Source organism: Melanostigma gelatinosum (assembly GCF_949748355.1).
Source record: "Melanostigma gelatinosum genome assembly, chromosome: 22".
Lineage (NCBI taxonomy): Eukaryota > Metazoa > Chordata > Actinopteri > Perciformes > Zoarcidae > Melanostigma > Melanostigma gelatinosum.
The window spans coordinates 6,589,802-6,617,284 of record NC_136655.1 but is presented as its reverse complement, the minus strand read 5'-3'; the positions used below and the strand labels follow the sequence as shown (position 1 = coordinate 6,617,284).

The 27,483-nt window shown below is 43.9% G+C and overlaps 1 protein-coding gene across 1 annotated transcript in view; it reads left to right on the top strand.

Moving 5' to 3' along the window:
* Positions 1-135: 135 nt before the first annotated feature.
* Positions 136-27,483, top strand: part of iqsec3a (IQ motif and Sec7 domain ArfGEF 3a) — a 73,647-nt gene continuing 46,299 nt past the window's right edge. The window contains exons 1-2 of the mRNA XM_079294136.1: positions 136-749; positions 13,710-13,790. Of these exons, the coding sequence (XP_079150262.1) occupies positions 151-749; positions 13,710-13,790 (680 nt within the window). The 5' untranslated portion in view covers positions 136-150. The remainder of the gene's footprint in view (positions 750-13,709; positions 13,791-27,483) is intronic.

Genomic DNA, 27,483 nt, shown 5'->3' with positions numbered 1-27,483 from the left:
CCAACCCCAGCAGAGCGTAGAGGCGTCAGACGGCCGCCAGAGCATCCCGGTTACGCACTGTTCGGAGGCCCCATCGACATTTTGCAGCGCCAGAACCAGCTGAAGGAGAAGTCCACATAGTCGGGCACACGGCCACATTTACAGTCAGCAATGGAGAGCCTGCTGGATAATCCAATGAAAGCCGTTCTTTACCTGAAGGAGCTCACCACTATCGTCCAGAACCAGCAAAGCCTGATCCAGACGCAGCGCCAACGCATCGACGAACTCGAGCGGAAGGTGGAGGATCTGATAGGAGAGAACCGACAGTTGCGGGACCCCCATCAATACGTCCAGCAGCCCGCCCAGCTTCACCACCACCACCATCACCCGACTCACCGCAGCGTCAGTCCTCAGGCGCCGGCCAACCTCCATCAGCACCCGGGGAGCAACAAAGCGGCGGCTCATCTCGGCCAGCAGGCGCAGCAGCAGCAGCAGGCGCAGCAGCAGCAGCAGCAGCAGCCGCCGCCGCAGCAACAGCAGCAGATCCCCGGTCTATCGGCCCAGCTTCAGCAGCATCCGACCCCTCCTGCGCCTTCCTCCCACCACCCGCAGCAGCTGCAGCTCGTCCCCACCTCGCCGCAGTCACCCAAAGGGAGCCAAGGCAGCCCGGACTCCGCCGAGGAGGACAAGAGGAGCCCCTGCTGCAAGTCCCTGGTTCCGCAGACTCCCACCACTCTCTGCCGCTCAGTTGGACTCGCAAGGAAAGCGGAGTAAGTAGCGTTCATGTTGTGTGAACAAAAAAAAATCGCCATCGAGATATTTACTGTGTATGAGTGTATATATAATATATATATATATACACTCATAATACACAGTAAATATCTCGAATATATATTGAAGATGATTATATATTGACGATGTATAATCGTATAATCATGTATAATCAGATGAAGATATGAAGATCATCTTCAATATATTGAAGATGATTTGCATATTATAGGAACATATATGTGCAAATCATCTTCAATTTGCTGAATTTTCATCTCAGTGTTTGCAACGTGACCTTATATTGACACGAAACTACACAGCGCGTCAAACAATTGCCGGTATTTCTTAATCTCCTGTCCCATAAAACAAATTAAAGACTCAATATTTCATTCAGTGACCCTATGGATATTTGCAGTGCACATTTTCGTGTCTAAATATAGCAAATGTGTTTGGCCAGAAAACACTTTGATGCCCTCGAGGGCCATCGGCTACAACGCCACAGCATGTTATCACCCACGTCAGGGTGTCAGCTCTTGAAACATTTTCGAGGGAAGCAAGACAGTAAAGATTTGATGAAGTGGCCTAGAGGATACTGTAAAGTCGTATCACAGACGCTGTGTAGGGCCTGTGCTGGATTTGCCTTTGATTAACTTCACATCCCCTGAAAAGCTGAGGCTTCATTTTCCGACAGCTAATTCAAGCTCTTCCTCTATTTTCACATTATTCACTCAGTTGTTGTCCTGTTTAATCAATTGAATGCGTAATAGATATTGATTTTGAGTACCCAGGCTGGCATTTAAACATGTGGATTGTTAATTCTGCACCATGGTAGACTGTCACCACTGGGTGGGACTAAACAGAGGAGTTCAGGTGTTTTTGGTGAGTTGTAACGGAACAGAACTTTTGTTAAATCACCCGCTGAATATCTTGGTCATCTTTACTTGTCCCTGTAGATTTGTTGTCCTTTCCAGGTCACGGTGGCTCCTTTTGTTTCCACACTTTGAACGTGTAATGAGCATTTCAATTCGTTTTTTTTTAAAATGCATCTGTTCTGCTGAGGATGCGATTTCACAGGTGCCCGGGAGAGCATGGTGACATTTTAAAAGCACACACTCCCAGGCAAATCTTTGACTCCGAGACAAACGTCAGTACTTTCACATCGTCACATTAAAAAAACCAAAACACCTCCTATCGAGCGGACTGCAGCTTGTTCCTCATTAAGACTCAGACTGAAGGATGTCACACATGGGAGGAACAGAGCCGAGGGGAATAAAAGACAGGGAGACATTAGCTGTAGTCTGTAAATTCTCTAAGATGAAATCTTGTGTTTTTTAAAAGCATCAGCTTCAGAATGTTGCATGGTGGTGAATGCTGTTTGTTCGGCACTATCAAGGTCACATGAATTACCTCGAGTCGCACGCACGCACACACACACACACACACACAACGCACCGCGCTAAGCCCCGTCTGTTCCACTCTGCTGCATTTGCATTGTTTCTGTTAATCCGGATTCATGATTCGTGCCATTAAGACATCATTCCTGAAGAGCGTGGGTCAGGAATAGCACACATTAGCAAGGAGAGTAGGAGTCAAAAACAACTGCTTTCTCATGGATTCACCCACGGACAAACACACACACAAGATATGAGTTGTACAAGATAAATGTCAGAGGGGGGGGGGATTCAATAAGTGGGTTGATTTCGTGATTTGCCAACCATGCCCCCTGACAGTTCTGCAGAATGATGAACAATGAGAGAGATATGAAGAGAATTCGAGAGAGAGAGAGAGAGCGTACTGTACACTGTCTTATTTCTTTAATGTAAAAGCAGTGAGACATGACAAGCAGGAGACGTGAAGCAACATTGTAATTTGCATTTAGTGCATTGATCCTGGTCAGACAAGATGGTGTATCGCTGTGCTGTCAGTGCCGCAGGGGGAGTAATACATTTCTATTAGTGGGAGGATGACAGGGACATGTCACAAACGTACTAATGAGGGCTGTGTGTATATTTGTTTGTATATTTATCCAGAATATTCTCCTTTTTTGGTTATTCCTTTGACTGAGCCGGCGCCTGAGCGAGTGAGCGGCACGCTACAAGTGTCTTCCTCTTTCTTAGAGATTTTTGGGGGAAGTGTGGGAGCTCGGCCTGTCACATCTCAAAGAAAAAGTTAGTTTGGGACTTTCGACGTTTGTAACACTTTCTTTTTCCAAATCAGGATTTTCTTTCCTGTTCACAGTTTTTAGTTTTTCTGTTCAGCGAAGTCACCATGGCTGCTAGCGGTACTTCCATATTCAGTGTGCAAATATAAGAGCGGTATTGACCTTCTTGTCTAACTCTCATCAAGCAAGCAAGAAGCATGTTTCAGAAAAGGTCATACTTCTTCTTCAAGCGGGATAAAGTTAGCTTAGCGTAAGCGAAGTGATGCGTGACTTTGAGACAGACACGTTTCTGTTCCGCCTCATTCAATAAAAAGTTAAAAATAACTCAAATAACTCAACGCCACGCCCATTATTAGGTATTAAGGGGCTAGGAATAATACCATGGACAGGTTCTTTTGTTAGGAAGTGAAGTACGGACAGAAGGAAGCCAGGAAGTAAACCCTGAGTACTGGCATGTACTGGATCAGCTGTTACTCAGCTCATCTGTGTTTTTGCTTGATTGAAAGAAAGCAGAAAAAAACATTGGCAAAGCTTTAAATGAACAATTAAATGCTCACTCGCTCACGCCATACACTCCCCATCTCTTCCAGTGGCGTAATATGAAGAATGCAAATGCAAGGCTGCCTTCAGCTGTAAACAGTGCATGTGATTGAAAAGTTGATTCCATCCGAGCAGACTTCTGCTTTGCTGTGAGCTCGAACTTCTCAGAGGGAGAAAGCTTACAAATGACACCGTTGTCCACCTCATTATTCCTTCTCCCTCTTTGACTGTCCCCATCTCCACTTCTTTGAAACTCATTCTTCTCCACCATCTCATCCGTTCAGTCCGCCCTGTCCTTTGGTCCTCCTGTCTACGCTCTGGGGGGGGGGGGGGGGGGGGGGGGTTGCCATGTTTGTTAAAATGCGGGAATGTGAATGGTGGGAGTCAAGAAGTGTGGCAATAAGCGTCGGCGAGGAGGTGGTGTGTTTGTGTGCATAGAGTCGCGTGCGTGTCTGATAGGCAGCAATCCCATCGCCTAAGGTGGAAATCCCAGGATTCTCATATAGCTGCAGGTGCTTCTCTGCTGCCTCCCACACTCTAACAGATATTTGAAGCTCTTGCTCTCTTACACACAAAGCACTCACTAATGCACACAAACCACAACGTGCCACATGCCACCTGGCAACCCGCATGTTTTTTCCACACTGACTCACTGCGCCCCTTCTGTGCCCTCGTTTTTTTCTCCTGCTTGCTTCGTACCAGCTGGAGCGCAGAATGCATGCCAGCTCATATGCTGGGACCTCCAGATAGCACATGCATCTTAGCATACATAACAGAGTAAACCCTGCTGAGTGCCTGCTGGCTGCTGCAGTATCCTTGTTCGGATGCTCTCAGATCAATGAGCCTGCGGATTTGCCAGCACAGACTCCACTCTGGCATTGATATCCGTGTCTTATTGCCTTATCTTAAAGCCGAGCTCACTTTTCTCTGAATCTATCACGGGTCATTTCTCTCAATATTAGACTTACTTTCTGGGAGCATGTGCATTCAACACAAGGTTAAAACCTTAGAGCCACACTAAAGTTTGCTAAAAAACATTTTTCATACACGCTTACACAGTTGTGTGGCTAGCTAGGCAACACTGTCCTCACCTTAAATCTAAATGATCGGCCATTTGTTAAAATACTTATGAATACCCTTATTTACATTTTGCTGGCAAGCAAAATGTAAAGTACAAAGCGTCAAGTCGAGATGAAATGAAAAATGTAACACTTGTAGATCACAACCAGTATTGTGCACCTTTTTATATGCAAAAATAAAGCAATTTCTTTGTATTTTTACATCAATGTCCAATGATCGTTTCTTCCTGTTCAACAAAATAACAAACATGCCTTTTAGTGGTCGAATCAAATGCAAAAGATGCGATTCAAATCTCTCTTTACTGTACATATATCTGTTTTGTTAGCTGCTAAATGCTCCTCTATGTTCACCAGCGCATCGCTAACTCTGCCTGTCTGCCCGTTGTTGCCGGGCAGGTAGCATACAGATGATTTATGAAAAGCTTTTAGCTGAAAACAGCTGCCGGCTGCTGGAAACGAGGTTAATGAGAGCCACGAGAGTGAACCGGCGTAGTAAAGCCAAACCAATGAGAAAATATATATTGTTTTGTGATGATATGGGTGAGCTGTCCCCGGAGCCACAAAGAAAAGTGGATCCACTGCCTCGCTGCACGATTGTCTCTCAGGGACAGTGAGCGGGATTAAGAGCGGAGTAGATGGGCGGATGATGGATGTGATGAGTTCAAATTGACATATTCTCTCTCTGTATTTCCCATCCGGGCCACCAATACTCAAGAGCTGGATCCTCCTCTCCTGCAAAAACCTCTGCTCTTTACTTCGCCTCCCCTCCCCTCAGTCTGAATGGGAATCACGTCTGCTCAGTTATGACAGGGCGGCTGTGCTCGGCTGCTGCTGGAATCCAAATCATGAATATCACATTTGGTGCGTAGTGCTTTTAAATTGCTTCATTTCTCGGAGGATGTAGCTGCCGGGTGATTCGTGACTCCCTGGTAGAATATTAGCTGTTTTCATGCACAAGTTGAGCAAGGCGTAAGACAGTCCCAGTTGTCGGTAATCCAACCGTGTGTGTGTGTGTGTGTGTGTGTGTGTGTGTGTGTTGTGTTTGGGTGTTAAAAGGACAAGAGAACAGCTGTTGTAAGGGGATCTCTGGGATGACTTTCAGTTTTTTTTTCATTTATGTAGTGGCTGTATGGTAATCAAGGATATAACTTGTTTTGGCTCACTCGACACTTCTGTGGCTCTTTTGATTGATTTATAAATATGCTTATATGTATATTTGTGTCTGCCTCGCTGCACTTTTCAGGTTGCCAGACATCTTGTTGGAAACTAGAGAAGATGATTATGGAGACCATTATGAAAAGGACAAAACAGACTCATAATAATTAGACGTATTAAAGAATAGGACTAAGACAAAACGCCCACAGTAGTGTTGTCCCACTTTCCTCATAACTTGGCAAAAATGCAAAACTGTATTTCCAGTGTCCTCTGCCTCTATAATTCCCAATCAATCAAAATGACAAAGCTTGGCTCAACCATGATTTTTTTTTTAAACACTCTTCTGTCTCTTGGGCACCATGCCGACTCAGTGAAAGATGTGTCATCCTCGTCCTTGACACTTCCAGATGCCACAGATGACGCCGTCTTTTATATGTCAATATTGCACGCCCACGTATAACGGCTGTGCATAGAAATATGCTTTTGCCGTTAGTCATGTTACACTCGCTGCATAGACTTGTCCCCTTGGTTGGAAGTCAATTATTCACATGTCTTATTGATGCAGTTCATGTCTTCTTCATGCAAATGAACGGTAGGCGTAATGAGAAATCAGCAGACAGTGTCTGTCATTGGAATGCAATCTACATATTGTTTTTTTCACAATCGCGGTTGCAAATGGAAATGATATCAGTGTTCCGCCGTCACTCGATTTGATTGCTTAATGTAAGCAGACAATTTGATTAAATAAGCAAAGACGTGCTCATATCGAACCCTGCACATCAATACATTTTTTTTTTTATTACTCTGATAGTAATGTCCCAAAATATGAATGCATTTTATGATGTTTAAAGATGCCATAGTTGAATTTGTTTCATAAAACAAATCTTAAGGGAAGCCTTGGTGAAAATACAGTGACATCACATTTTAAGAGCTGCTTACCAACAATACAGTTTAATAACCGCACACAGTTTTTCATCTTTCAACACGAAATGTGCTATTAGCCGGAAGTTAGCGGCTGCCAAAGTACGCGGCGTTGTCATGAAACAGATGTGTCGACCCTACACTAACGCATACAGGTTGACAGTTCAAAATGTGTTGTTTCAGCGTTTGCGCTTCAAAGATGGTGGGATTCCTCATGGGCAGATAACGCTGTGTGACGCCGCTCACTGGTCAGCGAGCTAATGACCTCCGCAGCAGATCAGGGAACAGATGATCGCTGAAAGAAGGAACAGTGTGCAGTTATGGACAAATGTCCACCCATCTGTCGCAGAGATTTCACCCCCTGAGAGCTTAGGCCCTGAAAATCCCTCAACAGACAATCCTAATTGTTTTGCACCACGTGCGCCAGTGCGCATCTGTGTGTCCAGCGAGTGTTCGGCCAACGGTTACATTATGAGGCCATGTTGTCGCTGAAGAAAACATGTGGTTGTGATTTGTTACGTGCCTGTGTTTGTGTTCTATTGAGCAGGATATGACGCGAGACATACATTCAATAATATTCAGATAAAATCATGACATTCAAATGTTAATTGGGATGAGAACAGCTGTATTGTTGGCCAATTTTAATGAAAAAACTGCTGGTAAAACACAATATTTATAGTTTACAGGCCAAATGCATTCTTTTATAGAACCAATGTTAGGTGTGTAATATACAGTATGTATCATTTTAACGGATATATATATATATATATTTATACTATATATTGGGGTTAATTTGCAGGCCATTGCTCTCTTACCAACATAATCTCCATGTCTGCTGTTGCATTGCGCGCTGAAACACACAGAGCCATGCACAGGCACACACATGCCCAGGGAAATGTCAGGTATGGTTAACTTTACAACCCAGAGCAATGTTCAAAGCCATCCACCTAGAAGGCTTGGAGGCACCGCAGAGCTGATCAGAACAGGCACAGCATGTCCAATCGGCTTTCCTGGTCTTCTCAACACATCGCTCAAAGCCTCAACCAAGGCTCAACCGTGATTTATTGTAGAGGATGCATATAGCTTCTAATTGCCCTGAATACTTGATCATTCATTTGCATTCTTCACACCTGCGGACACACATTCCTTCATCCAATTACTTTCCTTTCATGTACATATGTCACTTTAAAGATGAATATACTTGCTTGTTTGTGCTTTACTGTAGTCATTTTCTGCACAATATTACAAATAGGGGACTAAACCGCATGTGTTTGTATGCGCCCTGTCGGTGTGTTCCCCGTGACATTTAATAAGCATTCGTGTTGGCCACACATAGATTGTCATCCCATTCAGATGACCATTAAAGCTTCTTGCCCTCCCCCTCCACTGTGGTTATATCATCAACGGCCCCGTCTGTCAACCCCTCGATGCCAGGATTACATCATCAGGTATACGCAGCGGCAGGGGGAGGGGCTGATGACTCTACCAGTGATGTCACTGGAGGTTTCAACAGCACATGCTAAAAGAAGCAAATGAGAGAAGCAGGACATGAAGTCTGAATGAGTCACACGTGTGGGTACTGGAGTAAAGATGTCGTCGTATGTGGATGATGTGGTGAAAAATCAGCTTTCTTGTCTTTTTTTGTCACGCCACCCCCATCGTCTGCCTACATGCCCTTTTCTTCCTCGTTCTTTTACTTCCTTGTGAGTTTACTTCAGCACAACATTCATGTTGCCGATCTGGTTGATGGGATCTTCCTCATCAGCCAAAGCCCTGCGGCGGATATAAGACAACCATGTCAGTTTGATAGCCTGTCAAGCATCAGCGTGAAGCATGGGGAATATCTGTGAAATTTGACCCGGGTGCCAAGTCTTCAGCAGATGGCCCTGCAGCAACGCAGTGGAGTGTTGATGCTCGATATGAGCTGATACAACTGCTCGATAGTGGAGGCACCAGCTGGGGAGAAAACAGTGGGAAAAACTGCTGCTTTCATCGGAAAATCAGTGGCAGCTATGTTCCCCTGCTACTGGTTCAAATGGATCCTTTTGTGTTTTAAGTCATGGTGACACACTTTTCTGTACCACACAATTTCTGCTTACTCACATGGTAGCATTAGCTACAAATCAGGATATTATTTAGCTGCTAGCTTTGGTCCGCTAAGTCAGGGTTTATCAACCTTTTCTGAGCCGCGGTACATCATAGCATAATACAGCATATATGCTGACAACTTAACGACAAGTCTCTCAATTTGTTGATCCTTACTCCGTGTGAAACCTGGGCCTGTTGAGATGAACACGAAGCTGATATCCTGGCAGGAGCTGAAGAAAGGCACACGCAGCATTTTCCTGAAATTCTTCACAATAAAAGTTCCCAGTCAGTTCATTTTTTTCTTTAAAGGCTATTATTTTGAAGTAGCCAAATCAGGAAATATCAGCAGTAACGTAACAGAAATGATGCATGCCGGTTAAAAAACAACTACTTCATTTGGACCAATAAAGTAGAAATAAATCCAGCTCAGTTTCAGTCTTCTTCAACCGAACAAGACTGCAATCTTGTTGTCAAAAAGATTTCTGCAACTCAGATGACAAGTAGCAAAATAAGTAAAATTGGCAATTATTGATTTTGCTACACCAAATACGCCCACTGCATTTTAAATCAGAATGAGAATACATTTAGTGGGTGTAGCTAGCGAATGATGGTTGCAAGCATTTCTATTTTTTGTGGCAAATGATTCTCTGTGATGTCTGCCATGCCAACGGTGCACAAACTTCAAAAACCCAGATATCTGTCATACGATAAAAAAAGACAGAATTTTTTTTTATTTCTAGAAATAAATCCAGCTCAGTGTCATTTGTTTCGAGAGTGCCTGCCCGTATCCAAACAGTTTCCAATGACGACTTCTCAGGTGGTTCTGTGTAACAGTGTGTTACATTTCACAATCTCAGGCTCGTCTTGTTCAGACAGAAACGATGCAGCATACATGCAGAGCTTGACGGTGAAATGGTTTCATATTTCCTGTCAAGTGCTGCAGTGGAGTGAAGTATAGGCCACAATGAGACAGAGATATAGTGGGAATAAAGCTCAATAGTTGCAGCTTTCCTGACACCGTCAGGAGATTTTTAAGGGATCGAAAACAAGGACTAAGTTCTTTTTTCTTCCTCTTTTGTTAGCTTCCTCTTGGGAAAGCTGGTCCCGCTCTCTCGTCCATCTCCAGCTCCCTCGGTTTCGCTTGCAGAGGCCGAGCTAAGCCGCTTGGGACGGCCCAAGAGTCCGTGCTGACGTAACCCTTTCAAGGAAGCTTTTTTTTTTAACTCACTGTGCGCGTGCGTGTAAAGGAATTAATACGGGAGGCTTTCAGGACCGAATTTTGAGGAGTGTATCTGTGTGTGTGTAAGATTGGTGCAGAGCTCATACAAGGATATTTTTCGGCCGATAATCCACCACACAATAATGTTGAATACATCATTTTACGCACGCCGCCATGGATTTATTTCCTCAGAAAAACCGTGCACACTTCTAGCCTGTAAAACATAGTGATGAACCAAGTGCCAAGTGGAAGTGAAGTATTACAAAACAAACGTCAGTGTCATTGTTTTGTGGAAGGTATGTGATATATTAGCCGACTTAAATTAAGCCAAAGTACCTTGTTCTCTTTTCATACGCTGACCTGGCAGTTTGTTGGAAGGATTTCTATTTAACTCACCTTACTATTAAATTATATTTAAATGTTTTTTCTTTCACATACTAAACTCTTGATTTGACTTTGACTCAAAAATGCATTTATTCCAAAATGTTGCGTAAAAACCAAACATGGAAATGAAATAATGGCAACAAAAGCAAGCAGCCATGCGACCTTAAAGGCTTTAGCCGAACCACTTTTGTTAATGGTTGCCTCCACCGAGATCAATTGCGTCTTTACCATGTGTGGCCTTCAGGGGCAAACTCTAAAGCTGCATTTCTGTTATTTCAATGAGCGAGCATGTTCACAGCTACTCTTTTGTCCTGACTGCCCAGGAAATGGTCTGTGAAATTGGTCTGTCAATTATTGCGGGCTTTGATCCCCTCTCCCTCTATCCCCCCCCTTTTTCTCTCATCACCGTCCCCTGCTTCAAATTGTATCACTTCAGTGCGCGTGGATCTTTTTCTGCCACGAGCCAAGTCGAATTGACACAGTAAAGCTGAATTCAACACGAGGAGGAGCGCATCGACAAACACATTAGACATGAGAAATTAAAACTAAATACAATGGTGCACAGATTACACTCGCCCTCAAACAGACCCAGTGTGTGGAAGAGCTTATAAAAACGTATCGATTTTTTTTATCGGTGGTATTAGCGAGTTTAGGCCATCAGGGAAAAACTGAGTCAATGGTGTGGAAGATCAGAAAGTAGGTCGTGTGAGTTCAATTTCATCTTCAGCGACCGCATCGATCAAACAGCTCGAATGGAGGATGGAGGGGGGGGGGGGGGGGGGGGGGGGGGGGTTTGAAAACTGGAGGCAAGGGTTTGCAAATTTACTGGAGACGAATTCATCTTGATGCAGAAGAAATGTTTGCATAATCCCGAACATGGGAATGGGTGGATTATCGTCACAATGATCCAGAGATTAATTAGGAAATCACAGTCTTCTCATATCAGTACGACTTGCACATGAACAGATTCACATACACGACATGATAGTTGACTTTTATGCAGTTTTGGTCGCGTGCACGTGACATCTCCGTCGCGCAGTGTGGCCCCCCCTCGTAAAGTGAGAGTGCTATCAAACACTCGCAGGCTGTTTTTGAGTGGAAAGATATGAGGTGAGAAGAGAGATGGCAGAAACAAATAATGGAGAGACAATTGTGAGAAGCCAGAGATCAAAGCAGAAAGAGATGGATGGTTAAGATGAAAAGAGTTCCATCCCATAATACTTTCCTGTGAGGTGTTTTTCCTCAAATAGGGGGGAAATCAATGATTCAGATGTGACCACACTCATGTCCGTGCACCGTCTCATCATTAGAGGCATCTAACCCCGCTGCACGGGGCACCTCCTTGCCAATAATACCTGTTGATTCAATTCAAAATGAGCTCTGCTTCTTCTTCAAACGCTGTTGTCAAGAAAAGGACGACTCAGCAGGTTTTGGCGCGTCTGAGGTCTTTATTGGTCAGCACACAATATCAGAGGCAAGTGGGGATGCACACATTTGAAACCGCAGCATGAAGATGATGCACAACAAGTGGCAGCATCATCTCGTATGAGATAGATGAGTTAATAGGTGTAAAGTCAAGTTGGCAGCATTTTTGTGCTTTTTTAAAAATGATAAATTCGTTTTAAGTTCAGATAAGGCGAGCAGGCACAGCACATTGGCCGTCTTGGTCTGAAACCTAGAGGGTAAACAAGAAAAGTACCGGCCATGTTGTATTCAATTAAACATGTGTTGCAGTTATCTGCATATAAGGTGTAATGTTAACGTTACTACACCTAGAAATACAGCAGTTAAATAAAATGACAGCAGCATCAGTGCAACACAACGGATTATTCCATTGACCTCGATGTTTTCATACCTTGTCCTGCACACAAAAAAAGGACCTTTCGGATCAACTTTCTAGATTCTGGCTCGCCGAAAAAGTCTGTGTATCGAGCGATTTCACTTTGCAGCACAAAGAACCGTTTTTAGTGTTCTTGAGGTGAAACAGCAGTCACGCTGCTGGTATGTATAAGACACAGAGGTCCTTGTTTTCTCTGTCCTCTCCCAAGGGACAGACAGGAGGGGAAGCAGACAGAGATGAGGGCAGGCAGATGTCCGGCAGGGCGGAAGATCAAAAGGCAACATGGGGAGTGATAAGGGATGGAGGATGGATGATACTGAAGGATGAGATGGATGAGGCCGTAAAATCAAGAATGCGAGGCAGCGTCCAGGTTGAGAGGGAGGACACACGGATGTAGGGAGGAAAGTGAATGCACTCATGGCTTTCTCACATGCGCATTCAAATTTGATATCCCTGCTCTTTCCTTGCTGCATTTCAGTATCACATTTGAAGTACAGCCACACTTCCTGCAAATTGTCAAATCGGCCAAAATGTGAAGACAACCTCAACATTGTAGGAAGTTGTAGGATGAAACTTTGAACTGAAGTGTTTTATTCTTTTGCAGCAAGGGAGGAGTCAGTTGGTCAATTATATTTATGATTAAAGGAAGCGTTCACTGCTTCTCATCGAAACACACTCGGCCTCATGCAAGGTCCTTTAAACATTCATATCCCAAATCTCCTTTCTCCCCTCCATGTGGGATTCACCAAACTCTCCTAACTGTCCCTATAAACGAACACTGCAGCAGCATTGTGTACACATGGACCCAGAGAGAAGTAGACGTTGCATGTCAAAAGACAGGGAGAAGCAGGTCGCTACAGCCATGAGGCAGAGAAGCCAATCTAGCGGAAAACAGCGACTGCTGACGGGGATATATATACTGGGGCTGATGACTAATGGAAAGCAGGTGTGAAGGGGAGGCAACTGGTCAGGTGATGAGCTCGAATGGGAAATGCACTGAGAACAACTGGTGGGCAGGTGAAGAATGACAAAACAATGACGGTTGTTTCACCCAGTAGGGTTGCCGAAAATAAACTAAATGTATCGAATTTACATATTTCTGCTGTAATTCATTCCAAGGGATGGATGTAACCTGGAAAATGACACTCAAATAAGAAGGAAAACCAGAGGAAAGATCTCAACTTTTAGATTTTTTTACTCATTTGGATCCACATTATCAAAGTAGAAACTACAAGTAACATTTTACACACCTCAAATATAACAGTAGCACTAAAAACAGCGTATATATCCCAATCCAAAATCATGTAGTCAGATATGATGTCGTAGGAGATGTTCTATTTGGAGAGGGGCTGGTGTTCTGTGTCATCTGGTATTTCTTTTAAACTCTTTTATAAAACAGTTTTACTTGTTAAATGCACAATGTCTGACGGCTTACCATTCCCCATTTTCGCTCCTCTGAACATAACAGCACATTGCCTTGCGCTAGTTTTTGAAACAGGAAGTGAAAGACTTTCAGAACACGATGACCTCCTTTTCACAGTTTCTATCATTCTGCTTCTACTCTTCATCACACAGCAACCAAACAGTGCTCCACCAGTTCTGCTGCCCTGCCCCAGAGGCCCCCGAGGGGGAGACTTCTACCGCCTGTGTCCCCAGGTAAGACCACTGCATCCTTCTAACATCGGCACAATGTTGTTGTTTTTTCTTTTCCTTCTTTCCGTACTTTGAACAATTCATTTCTTTGTAAGTTTGAATTGCAGCCACTTATCATGCATCCTGTTAATAGCGGCGCTGCAGGAGCTACTTTAGGCAACACAACTACCCCAGCAGTGTCATCTGAAGTTGAAGTGGTTGTAAATGCTTCAGGGACAATTTGAATTTCTCAAACTCCATCATCACAATGAGCCAATACGGGCGAGGCGCTCTTGGGTTTTGGGTCTCGTTGAGGCTTTGAGGTTGTTTTAGTGCTTGTGAGTGTTAGTCAGACTATCGAGATGAATCGCCGCAATAGTAATGTCTCAATCAATCACGCCGAGATCCAATTTCCTGGACAAAGGCCAAGTGCTTGCTTGTAATTGGAAACATATTACATTGAGTTTAGCAAGCAAAGCCAGGGTGATTATACTGTTATCTCTTCGTGTCAGATTGGCACATGCCAGCGATACATCCAGTGGAAATCCAACCGTGTGTACTTGCACATCAATTCCAGAAGTCTCTTTTACTGCCAAAGAAGTATTTAAAGTCAGACGATTCAAAATCTCGGATGTTAGTTTGATGTGATAATTTGCATCCACTGTCCCGAGGAATATGAAAATTAAACCAACTAATAGTTAGCTGCTTGTGCTGCCTCTGCCTTTGTACAACAGCTTTGAGGGGGCATGATAATTGATGTTTAATGTTGAATGGGCAGTCTGGAAAATATAGAATTAAATAAGCAAGTACAAAAATAAATAATAATCCCCTTTCACAAGGTATTATCTCGCTCCTTTCAAGCAGAATTGAAGGCACAAAATGTCGTTTGCCTCCTGCTTTTATGAAACAAAGTGCACTCTGGAGTTTCACTGAAAATGATGGCGTTCATCTTGCATCAGCAGCAATTAAGCCATCCGCCCGGAAATGGTTTTGTTTTTTGTGGACTGCTAGTTTTACAGGAATCTTTTACTGCATTGTATGAACTTGGCAGAGAATAGAAGATAAGCAAACACGTATTAATGGCAAATCATTGTCCCCCCCCCCCCCCCCCCCCCCCCACAGTGTCGGAAATAATAAGTGGCAGGCCTACTTTAAACACTTGAGGTGCTTTTTTAAAATCAGCCATTCGGTTAATGTAGAGGTGAAGTCAGAGCAGTGAACTCTTATGATTGGCTTCGTTTGCCACTTTAAAGAGCTGCTTCATAAAGCTATTCATCAAATAAATTCTCAAACGGCCCAACTCAAAACCCAAGTCTCTTACAGCTCCTGTTGTCACAACAAGTGCCACTTCATGCCTCTAAATACATGAGATTGGAGAGGCAGTGGTTAAAACAGGAGTGACTTTCATAAAATCAAAGCTGGAGAGACAAGAATCGACCGCAGTTCAGCAACTTGAACTTTGCTCGATAGAGGCGGTTTGTTGCTGTTGTGTTTTGTGATTGCTTTGCGCTTAGGGTCCATTAGCTAAAGGTACCAACAAAGTGCACAACAGAAGGTCTCTGCTAACTTGTCAACCCCCCCCCCCCCCACACACACACACACTCCCCTTACTGCCAACCTCTGAAGCGAACCACTTCAAAGCAGGACTCTCTGGGGCCTCCACAGAAAGCAGCTTGTGGTTGTGTCTTTCTTTTTGTTGTTGTTGTTCTTGTCGCGTCTTATCTCTTTTTAAAAGCTGTATTCTGTTGTTGTTGATGTCTGTATTTCCGCATTGCTGTCAGTAACTTGTCGATCACTCACTCACGTGGCATCGCCGCATCGCATCACAGCGACATGACTCCACATGGCACCCCACAACCCCATCGCATCCATCCCCAGCCACGTCCACTTCATTCGGGCTTGTCTCTCCACTGTGGTCACGTTAAGTTTGAAAGAGTCATGTATGAATACAACCATGTAACAAAAGTGTAACTATGCAATGTAAAAAAAGCTACCATAATGCATTGATGTGTGTACTGTAGGGTCTTTCCCATGCTGGTAACTGGTGAGCCTTCTTGTTGACACATGTAATGCATCTGTGTTCATGTCGAAAAAAAAAAAAAAAAAGTTCTTATCATGTTGCATGCTTTGGCTTGGCAGTGATCAGAACATAGCTCCCTGTCTATCTGTGTGTGTGTGTGTGTGTGTGTGTGTGTGTGTGTGTGTGTGTGTGTGTGTGTGTGTGTGTGTGTGTGTGTGTGTGTGTGTGTGTGTGTGTTAATGTCCGTGTGTGCCAGTGTGTCACTACGGTACACACAGCAGTCGTTCGATAATTGACATGCTCCAGGAAAACACACAACACTGTGCACACCCCATAGATCAGCAGGGGGATCCGTAACCATAGAATCCCAGACTTTGTCCCCCCCACACATGCTTTTGGGAATGTGGCCGACAACTGGAGCATCATTTTGTTTTTAGCCTATATTTTTCTTACATTTTGGCAAATTGTCATGATTAAAAGTATGCCGAATTAGTTATTAGCATTCCCTGTTGCAATGTACCCACGGATCGTAATGCAGGTTCCGGAGTTTTAATAAGGAGCACCTTTTTTTCCGATGAATTCTAAGTGGATTTATTGATATTTGTTCGCAACAGACATAAAAGATAATGACATCCTCGGAAAGTGTCGGTTACACAATCTAAAAATATGTGTGTTGTGTGTTTAGAATTAACTAAGGAATGCAATTTATTGCAATTTTTGTTGACGCAAACCGCAGCGATTGTTTGAGAATGACTGAAACCCTGCGAAAATCCACAAAAGCCTCTCGTAAAAATAAACGCGTGTGAATACTGTTACTTGGCATGATTGAGGGGATCCACTCGCCACTTAACGAGGCCTGATTAACATATATAAGGGCCAACTCATTGCCTCGTTGTGCGCTGCCTCCACTTCAGGATGTAATGAAACCTTGTTTCACTCACTGAACCCGGCAGACAATCATTGATATTTCATTTGCACCGCTCTTTCTACTGAGAGCAATTCAAGCCTCTGAGTCAGAGGGGTCAGCTCAGAAAAGGGCACCGGCGTGCACTTCTACAACAACTCATTCTACTAATTTGAAGCCATACTTGCTCTTGGTTTGTGTCTGTCTGCATCTGGGGGACACAAGCAGGTACAATAACATGGTGTATGTGGGATCATTTCAATGAGGAAGGAAGTAGGAAGTTGTGAACTGAAAAGAGAGTTGAGGATTTCACTTGTCACATATAATGAGGACCCTACGGAGGTTAGAATCTCACCCTGACAGTCTTGTCACTCATGCCAAGCTTTAAGGAGGCACCAGAGGGTTAAGGGACTATAGTGGATTTGTATTCAGGGTCACCAAGTCAGATCTATAATCACTCATGGAAGGGGCTGATGGTTGCGGGATGGCCACAGCCTTTAAATTAGTAGTGTGAGCCGTCTTCTGCTGCAGTGTTCTTAAATTGCACACGGGAGTTTTGTTGTTACTTTTACAGTTCCATAAGGGGCCGTATACGTTTAACTTTACGCTCTGCAGCAAAACTGAGAACTGCTGCGGTCAACACGGAGGGCCCCAGAAACCTAATAGATGGAAGGAGAGCATTATTCGAATATTCTAGGGTGGAGAATGGCCCAGCAGAAGCGCCATCAATAATGACACTCAGGAATGTGCCTGGTGGACAAGCCGCAGGTGGAATCGTTACGTTTTTTAATTGGCTGCTGTGTGTTTGCAAGAGTCCACTTTTAGAACACGAAGCCTCTCCAGTCTTGAGGGTGAAAAAGAGCACTGTGACGCTGTATTTGAGCTGTCTAAAATATTCACGTACAAATGCTCATTCCTACACACTCATTCAGGAATACTGCCGGAGTTTCCAAGTAACAGTGTGTGTACACTGATGAGGAAAACATCGCAAGAAACCGCGTCTGCTCGCGCTTGATAACACGTTTGAAAGCACAAATGGATGTTCACAGTTTGGTGCCCACTGTGTGACGTTTACTCAAGTGTGTGTGTGGGATCTCATCCAAATCATTTCTCAAGTGTTACAAACGAAACCGTTGCACGTGAACTCCCACTTCAAAAAAAACATGGTGATAACAGGCAGTGTTGTCCCATCGACACTAACGGATGTGTACAGTATGTGTAAATGCTGTGAGTGCAGCTGCTTTCTCAGCGATCTGGTCCAGTAAAGTAGCCAATAACTTGTTGGCTAGGGTTGGTTGGAGTTGTCACTTAAAAACGTATACAAGGTGTTTGGTGCAACATCTGGCTCTGTTTTAGAGCACGATGCAGCAGAAATGCCCCAGACAAAAAGGGCACATTACTTTTTTTTTTAATCCACATTTCATGGTCCAGGTGGTTGAAACCTGCACTTTCAGGCCAACCTGTGCCTCACTTAACGACGTCACATCAGCATGTAAAATGACATAATTGTGCATCAATTTCAATGAATTCCAATGGATATGATGTGGTTAGTGGATTCTCCCGCGGGGAAAAAGTAAATGAACAATAGCAAGCCATCTTGACAAGTGCTGACCTTTTGAGGGGAATCATTAAACCGTGAATGAGGCAAGTGGCCTGGCAGGAGCAGTGAAAGCTGTGGATTCAAACTATAAACGTATTATTTCATTTCCTGCATGCTGTCAAGTGTAAATAAAACACAATATGTACCTTATTTACAAGAGCACATTTCTGGAATAGCATCCCAGTCACACAGACTAATGTCTACCAGAACAACGTCGATAATCAAGACTTTATATATATTGGAATGTACCACATACAAAATGTTTTACGTCTTTATGCTTGGAGGTTAAATTTGGCTTAGAAAGTCTGACACAGTACCACTGTTTTCATGCTTCCACAGCACTTGACACAATTCATTTGAGAAAATAGTTCAAGTAAGTAACAATTTCTCTTCATGGGTGAGTCACCCACTTAATGATGGAGTTGATTGGATAGTAAACACGCGCACTTTTGGTCACAGAGTTAAAAATAGACGGACCAGTCAGCCTTTGGCAGGTGGCAGCACATATTTTTGGCATTATACTCGAGCCTGTCGGCGATTCAGCTGCCAAACCGACTGCTTTCCCCCACCAGCTCACCGTGTGCACATCTTGCTCACCATCTAAAACCTCTTTTAAATTAGTCCTCCTGCTGTGCTCCTGACAAACGACTTGCACACACGTACACACACCAACGCCTTAATGAGGTACGCTATGCTAATTAGCTCACACAATCTGCCGTAATGATTTTTACCTTCTCGGAGAGGGAGTTCGTTATCAAGTTCATGAACCTCCTCTACTTTCTATGGGTTTAGAGAATCTTAATGAACACATGGCAATCAAATTAAAGATTATTTTTGGGAGTAATGGTTTGTAAAACCACTCACCCAAAATTTTAAAGCATGATTTGTGGGTTCATTTAGACTTCATCAGAAGAAAATTGTGGTGATCTGCACTTTTTAACCCACAGTGCAATTCAAGTTTACAACCTTATCTTTTATGATGGGCTATAAATCATGCTAAAGTAGAGGGAAGGCGGGACTAAACACTGCATCTGGTGAAGCGTATGTCTTTAGTGCAGCATAAAAAGAAGGACAACACATTGGGGTTGTTGCCAGATCAGACTTAGGAAGGCTGGTGTTCGTTTTCATCTGCACCTCCAAAACGTCCTTGATCATACAGGAATAAAATGTCCGATGCCTTGAGTGTTCAAGATGAAGCTGACACCTCGAGAGATCACAGTGGGGAGAATGATGGCGTTTCTGCAGGACATGAATTCACCTCTGGTCGTGACAAGAGTAGACAGCTGTGCCGTCTCGCCAAGACACCCTTTTCTCGAATTAATCATCGGAATTAATAATAAACCGCGCTAAATAGTGGATCCATGCCAAATGAAAAGGTGACGTGGGGATGACGCAGCTGGAAAATGCTTCGTCACCGTGGGTACAGCAACTGGGGAGAACTACAGGAACCATGATGCATTGAGGCGGCCGGAGGAGCTGATCAAATGATTGATCTGTTGTGTTGGAGGACGTTCAGGGGCATGTTGGGAACGTGTGCCTGAAGCTCTTTTTAGTCATTCAGGACTTGCCTCTGAGATGTGCCACACACACACACACAAACACACACGCACACACACACACACACACACACACACACTGTACAGAGCTTTATGATCTGTTTTTGTCCTCACACCAGCAGACTCCCAGCGTTAGTCTCACCTGTGCATCCGCAAATTAGATTTCACCTGCGTGGTATACCCTCGATCACATAGTTCGCCAGATCTCTCTCGCCCCTCTTCGCCCCATGATTTAATAACTGTGCTCATCTGCCTCTGCCCGTGTCTCTCGCTCTGCGTCGCATGCTGCCTCAGCTGGAGGAAGTGACCTTGTCGGCTTGCTGTTCCGTTGTCATGGGAACAGAGGGCACAGCAGGGAGATGTGGGACAGCATCCAGAGACCGTTCGTCAGGAGTGTCTGTGCACATGTGGTTGAATTTGTTTTTCGTCCTCCGTTATTGCGGAAGTCCCAGCGCCACCTTGTTTTATTTCCCTGAATTTTTGCTCTTGTCATTTTCCTATTGGCTCAAAGGGTTTGTCTCTTGGCCAATCAGAGAAGCACTCATGTGTGAGTCTCCTCAGGGGCCGAGCTCCTCTTCAAACACATCCTCTGGGGTTTGAATTCACCCGGAAATTGAAATCAGCACTCAGCAGCATTGTGAAAGAATGAAAGCATATTTTACAGTGCGAGTGCTTGGAGTAATTTCGAATTAAAGTGATGCTGCGACTAATTTATTTCCACCCCTAAGGCGTGTTTTATGCAAGACTCTTACCACAAAACAGTGATACCACATCTGCTCATGCCCAGCTGCATGATCATCGACGTCATTCACTGTTTTTGATGCATGTAGGCCCTGATGATGAGGCACAAAGGAAACCACCTACTTTATTCGTTGCTCTGCCGCATTCCTACAGTGTCACGTCAGCCCTCTCTTTGGCAGAACAGCGGTGAGATCTGAGAGCTTCTCCTCCTCTTCGCTCTCCGCTCTGCAGCTGATCTCAGCATTGAGAGGGTTTTTATTACAGAGGAGATTTAATAAAAGCACAACATTTTGATGACTTTGCTGCAGCGTCTCTTGTGTGTCTCCGAATCAGCAGTCTTTTTTCAGCCTCTGTATGAATGTCAGGGCTTGGTACTTAGATCTTCTTTGACGCACACATACCGCTTTTAAAGGCACGAATGAAAGATGTTGATAGCAATGTAGCGTAATATGATTTTCACTGCGGCACTGCGTTCATTTTACGTGTCAAAGTGAGTTTGCAAGCAATGAGGAGCGCCGCTCAACCTGTGACATCAGTTGTTTAATGTCTTCTCTGATTCTGGAGGAGCTTTGTCAAGAAAACCCTCATGATCATCTGGTTTATAACAGAAAGTCTGTGTTACAAACTGAGGTTTGGTTGGATTTAAAATATTTAGATAATGCTAGATTAGATACGACTACTACTACTACTAGTACTACAATTAATAATGATAAACTTTATTTATGTGGCACCTTTCCATAACGAGGTTTACGAGGTGCTTTACAAACAACAGAATCATGAAACAATAAGAACAATAGCACCATCAATAAAACCAAAAAGACATCAAAGACGTTCATAAATCATTACACTTGAACAATAAACAATGGTGTGGAAAGGTAAAACAGAAGGATCACAGACTATAGACTCTAAGTGCATTTTAAGTGTTAAATGAAGAGATAGACTCATGTTAGATTTTCTGCAGAGGCAGGAAATACACTGCACCATGTTCAACAATGGATTTGGTCATTTAACTGACTCACTGGTCCCTGGAGGCACGGCTACTGCCAGAATACCCACTGAAATATGCTGAGGGAAGTAATGACAAAACCATAAATACAGCACATTTTGATTTTCTGCAGAGGCAGGCAGTGAATAATAACAATAATATACACATTAAATGACTCTTTTTGGGGTTTCTGATCATTTCTCATCCCTTGCTGCACCACGTTCAACAATGGTTTTGGTCCTTGGGACCGACTCACTCGTCCCTAGAGGCACAGCTCCTGCCATCATGTCCAGACTTACCATGCAGCACCATAATAACCATTCTGTGCGAGCACAGTCACTGCTAGAAAAAACAACAATAAATGCACTTTTTTTTCCCGTAACGTAAGAATGAGGCAATCATTACGAGCTGAAGTTCTATTCTGATTATGGCTCTCTTCGTTCTCAGCCTGAATACAGATCTTTTGATTTGCCAACGGCTCAGATGAATGTCCCGGCGACAACCATCTTGTGCGATTTCAGAAAATACAGATTTTGAGCACAGTGTATCGGCTCTTTGACTTTCAATAAGCATCCACGCTAGCTCACTCATTCCCTCACAAACTCACACACCCACACACACACACACACACACACACACAAATACATGCACACAATGTGCCAAGGTGGTATAAATGATCTTCCTTTCCCCTCCACTGTTCCTTTCTGTAGCCGTCTTTGATGGCGTGCCATCTTATTAGTCTCCATCATCTGAGGGGTCCCAGAATACCCATACTCCCATTCTGCAGGCCAGTCAATAGTTCAACACACGGCCTGACGTGCGGCGATAAATTGTCCCCTGTGTGTGTAGGTGAGGGGTTTTGATTGCAAGCGGGAGTGAGCAAAGAAAAAAGGGCATAGTGTGCTGGGATGAGTTTGTGTATCAGTTCTTTGTGTGTAGCTGTCAGTGGTGTATAGTAACGAAGGAGAAATACTTTGTTACTGTACTTAAGTATTTTTTTTGGGTATCTGTACTTTACGACTTATATTTCTCTTTACTTTTACTTTTACTTCACTACATTTTGCAAAGAAAACTGATACTTTTACTCCGATACATTTCCCCTGAAACCTTCGTTACTCGCTACAAAATCAAATCTATCTTTAGAAACAAAATGAATCCTGAGAGCAGCGTCGGGGACTGTGGTGGAACACAGACTGCAAGCAAGCAGGTTTGGTGAATCAGTGGTAGCTTGCAAGTTAAATCATTGGTTAATCACGTTAATGCACAATTGCAAACAAGTGCTCTCAAAGCCGCGGTGTTTTGATTCCCAGTGATGCCCAGGATGCTACATGCTATAAGCTAGCGGGCGACTACCTGAGTAGAATTCCACTCTGATTTCTGATGACTGATTTCATGATGGAAGCAGAAATGGAAGCACCTGCTACTCCCGCAACAAACGACGGTGGTGACGAAGACCAACACCCGTGGATCGCTAGCGAGTTAGTGAGCTGAGGAAGTGTTGACAGTTGTGCAGCACTAGTTGGCTAACGTTAGCTATAGCTAGCCACCACACCATAGGATTGATGGGAGCCGCGAGAGCGCAGCATTAGCATTGGCGTTAGCATTAGGGAAATCCTTCGCAGCTGTGCGCAAGCTGTCTGTGACGCTGAACACACATCTACCTGCCTCAGCGGCCTGTGAAAGGCTATTTAGCATCGCAGGACGAGTCTTCAGCCCAAGAAGAGCGAGACTGAATTCTCGCAATTTTGAAAACCAACTTCTTTTGAAGATGAACAGGACATGTTTCAGTTTCAAGTAATGACTGTGTTGCTGCTTTAGTATTGATCATGTTTTGATATTTGAGTAATTTTGTGGATGATCAGATGGAGTTATGATGGTAGCAGTCGCCCAATTGCAGATTCAGCTTGAGCAAAACCTTTGCCTATTGTGTTCAAATCAGGTCCATAGGAGTTTACAAGGCAGGCGTCCTTTCTCTAAACACTGACCTGATGCATCAAGTGGATATTTTTTGCTGAACACAATATTATGCATTTGCCCTCTACATCCTCTAGTCTAATGAGCATACTTATAAACGCACTGTTACAACTCCTTCATAGTGTCATATTGCTTTTCGGAGAATTATGATGATAAGTTCATAGTAGATGCAAAAGTATAGTTATGTACAATATGTTATGTTGAACATTGTTGCTCCTGGACTACTTTTACTCAAGTAGTATTCTAATAGGTGACTTTTTACTTTTACTGGAGTAGTTTTCCAGTAAGGTATCTTTACTTTTACTCAAGTATGGCTTTTGAGTACTTTATACACCACTGGTAGCTGTACCCTTTGTCTAACGGTCTAACGCACAGTTAACTGGCCTCTGGACAGCAGGGGGTGCTAATGGGAAATACAAGTCCTGGCAGTCAGAGACATCCAAATGCTGGCTGCACATTTTGTACTGACCTTTCTGCTTTTGGCCATCAGCCCGTATTTTCATCCTCTGTCCTTCCACCTCATCACTGTAAAGAAGCCAATGACTGCAGTTTGATCATTTGAGCCCAATGACCATCGCTTTCATCCACACAGTCCACATCATATCAGCCGGTGCCAGTGTGTTACAGCTCATTTGTGGAGGGAAAACTAGAGCCAAATGCCCCAAAAAAGCAGGCATCTGGAGCCCTCAGCTGCCCTCCCAATCGGCTCCAGAGGTAGTGGAGAGGGCAGAGTGTGAGCTGTGAATCTCCTGCAGGTTAAAATGGAGGGGAGAATTAACAATCTGCTTCAGTCTGCAGTGCTTGGGAGGAAACAGAAGAGGTACTAAGAGCGTGGAAATGTGAGGCTCTGGTTGACCTTTTTAAATACAAATTATGCACATCTTCATCATGTGTGAATCACTTTACGCTGAAGTGCTGTGAACCTTTTTTTTTTTAGTGGGAGGATGGATTTTTTACTATTATGTCCCTGTAAATAAAGGGAGAGAGTTATGGGCCAGTTGGAAGTAGCATTAGCTGCTAATGCTGCTAATACTCACCTTGTGTTGACTGCTCTGCTCATTAACTTTACTCTCATCGGACACAATTTTTCAGAATTTCTTGAGGAATGTGTGTCGGATCTGTGGTTGTGTATCAATGTAGTTGGATATCTGACTCTGGTATTTGTTTACTTATTGATTCGTTTTTAGACCTCTTCTTTCCTTTCGACATTCGGATATGCTGCTCTAAGTTACTTACTTATCAAACATTATCAGTCGAAAGGTTTAATCTGTGAGTGCGTTCTTTGCCATTTTGTGGGTTTGTGTGCTCTCTGCGAGTCGGTGTTTGTCCTCCGAGTACTCACTTGTTGATGAGGTTCAGGAAGCATCACTCTGTAACACCTGCGAGTGTTTGCTCCGCATTTGGATCAAATAGCTTTTGAAAAATTCAGATGGCAACACCTGTTATTTCAATGTGTCAGCTACATATTGACACATATTTAATTATTTGATCCACAGGAAAACTTGAATGGGACATCCTTATTAATGAGCTGTTACTAAATTGTATAACATTGTTTTTTTTTTACATAATGTGGGGTGCCTCCACTACAAAACACTGCAAAAGAAATGTCCAGCTATGATGCCTGAATATCAGAGCTTCACGCAAACACAACCGTGATTGTGTATTGCCTTTACGCTGCTCGGTGCCACATTGAACATCTGGGTTTGCTGTTGTTGCCAGATCATCCCTGTGTGTTTCACTTAATCCACACCACAAGCAAGTACAACCTATAAATAAATAACTGCAGGAGCATGAGGGAGTGAGAGATTCACATACACAGACGGGTACTAACAGAGAGGAAAGAAGCAAGGCCTTGCCTCCCAGTCACGAACACAGGGAACCAGGTAGATCTAAGAGGTACAGGTTGTTCCATACTGTTCCCTGTGAAGGGACATTAGGTGTACCCGGCGTGGGTGACACTGTCAGGTTCAGCGTGCATCACCGGGTGGAGTCCTTGTCCCGACAGCCCGCCGACAGCCTCACGACGGTAGATCAACAAGGTAATGAGTGGAGAGGAGGATGTGGAGGAGGACACGAAACACTGCTGACAAGGCGACCTGACGCCGCTGTCGCCTTACTCACTTTAGTGAGAGGCGGGGAATGACGAAGAGGCGAGTGAGGGGGAGTGAAGGAGCGTAGTCGAGGCAGTGGCGGGCCGTCAGGGCCAGCTAAGCCTTCTCTGCTGGCCGAAACAGAATCACAAAGTCATAGCTATTTTATAATTGAATCATTGTTCACAAATACACTACATGTATGATCATTTTTTTTCCGATTAGCTTATTTTCTCATTGCACAGCTCCTGTCTTCCTCTGTTGCTCTGCTTCCAGCACAGCTTGTTTTAAGGAGAGCTTTTATCCAATCAGATTCAGCCCCGATGTCTCTATGTAAGGAGAGAGGCCTGAGGTCCTGCAGGTAGACTTTGCAGTTTAAGTGAATAGGGACGATATTGTTGATTGCCATATGGTCTTCAACCAATCAGATCTTTAGTTTGACTTGTTGGGCGTGTTCTTTGACGTGCCGATGCTACCCAGATAGCCTGCTAAGTAGTCAGCATTAACGTGCGCCGTGATTGGTCAGTGGGCGAGCACGTGACTAATGTGAAATTTAAGGAAGCTGGCAGTTGGAGTAGTAAGAATTCAAATTGAAAGCTATGAAAGAAATTATGAAATTCTTTGGGTTTTGCCTGGTGTAGATCAGAGGTCTTCAACGTTTTTCAGGCCAAGGACCCCCAAACTGATAGAGAGATGGAGCAGGGACCCAGCAGGGACGCAGCAGGGACCCAGCAGGGACCCATGCAGGGACCCAGCAGGGACCCATGCAAGGACCCATGCAGGGACCCATGCAGGGACCCAGCAGGGACCCATGCAGGGACCCATGCAGGGACCCATGCGTTCGCCGGCCGGTGTTTGCGTTCGCCGGCCGGTCGCGGTCTATTCGTCCATGAGAAGGACTTCTTACTGCCTCGGCTGTTTTTTGTTATTGTTCCGGGTTCAAAATGTCACACAGCACGTTGTCTGTTACTTGAGCGCAGTCCACCGAAAACATTATATTTCCCACAATTTAAGCTTTTGCATTTTCCAAATGCACTAGTATTATTCCAACGTATTGTTCGGTTCGTAAGCCTCGTACCGAACGGTTCAATACGGATACGTGTATTATTACACCAATAGAAACAAATAACCATAGCTCAGTAGGCCAGCACAGAAGGCCCAGGTATAAAATGCACAGCCACCACTGAGTTGAGGCTTAGATCGTGGAGGGAAATTTAATGATGTACATGCTTGTTTCCATCTGGTAAAAAGTCATCCTTAAGTATAATATATTTTCTCTGTTTCAAATATAGGTATATATATATGTATTCAGTATTAGAAATTATGTTTATCAGAAGGACTCGTATTAGAAGACATATCTGCTAAAATGAAAACACCGTCTTTAGACGACTGGATGCTGATGAAAGGAAATGTTTCAGAGAGCATCCCTTTTTACTCTGTCATGCTTTTGTGCACAGTGTGGAGCCTGTTACCATGACTTCAGCTGTGTGTGTGTGTGTGTGTGAGTCATCTTTGCAGTGTGTATGTCAGGCTGTGTCATTCCCTGTCAGTTCAAGGCTTGTTTTGAAGAGGTGATGGGTGGCCAAAATGAGTTACTTGTTAAAACAGACCCGGCGGTGCCAGTAAGAAGAAAAAAAAATCGACTTTTATGTTGAACTGAAACACGCAGAAGCCTTCAAGATGAAGATCCATTCTGAGACCTTGAACAAAAAAGCAAAGAAGAAGAAGCTGAAAACTGTGTCAATGACTCACAATCATTCAAAGTACAGCTCTTCCTCGCATAACTTAGTTTGGCCTTGTAATGTAAAGGACATTGTTGGTGAAGTCAGACTTATTATTGCAGACCA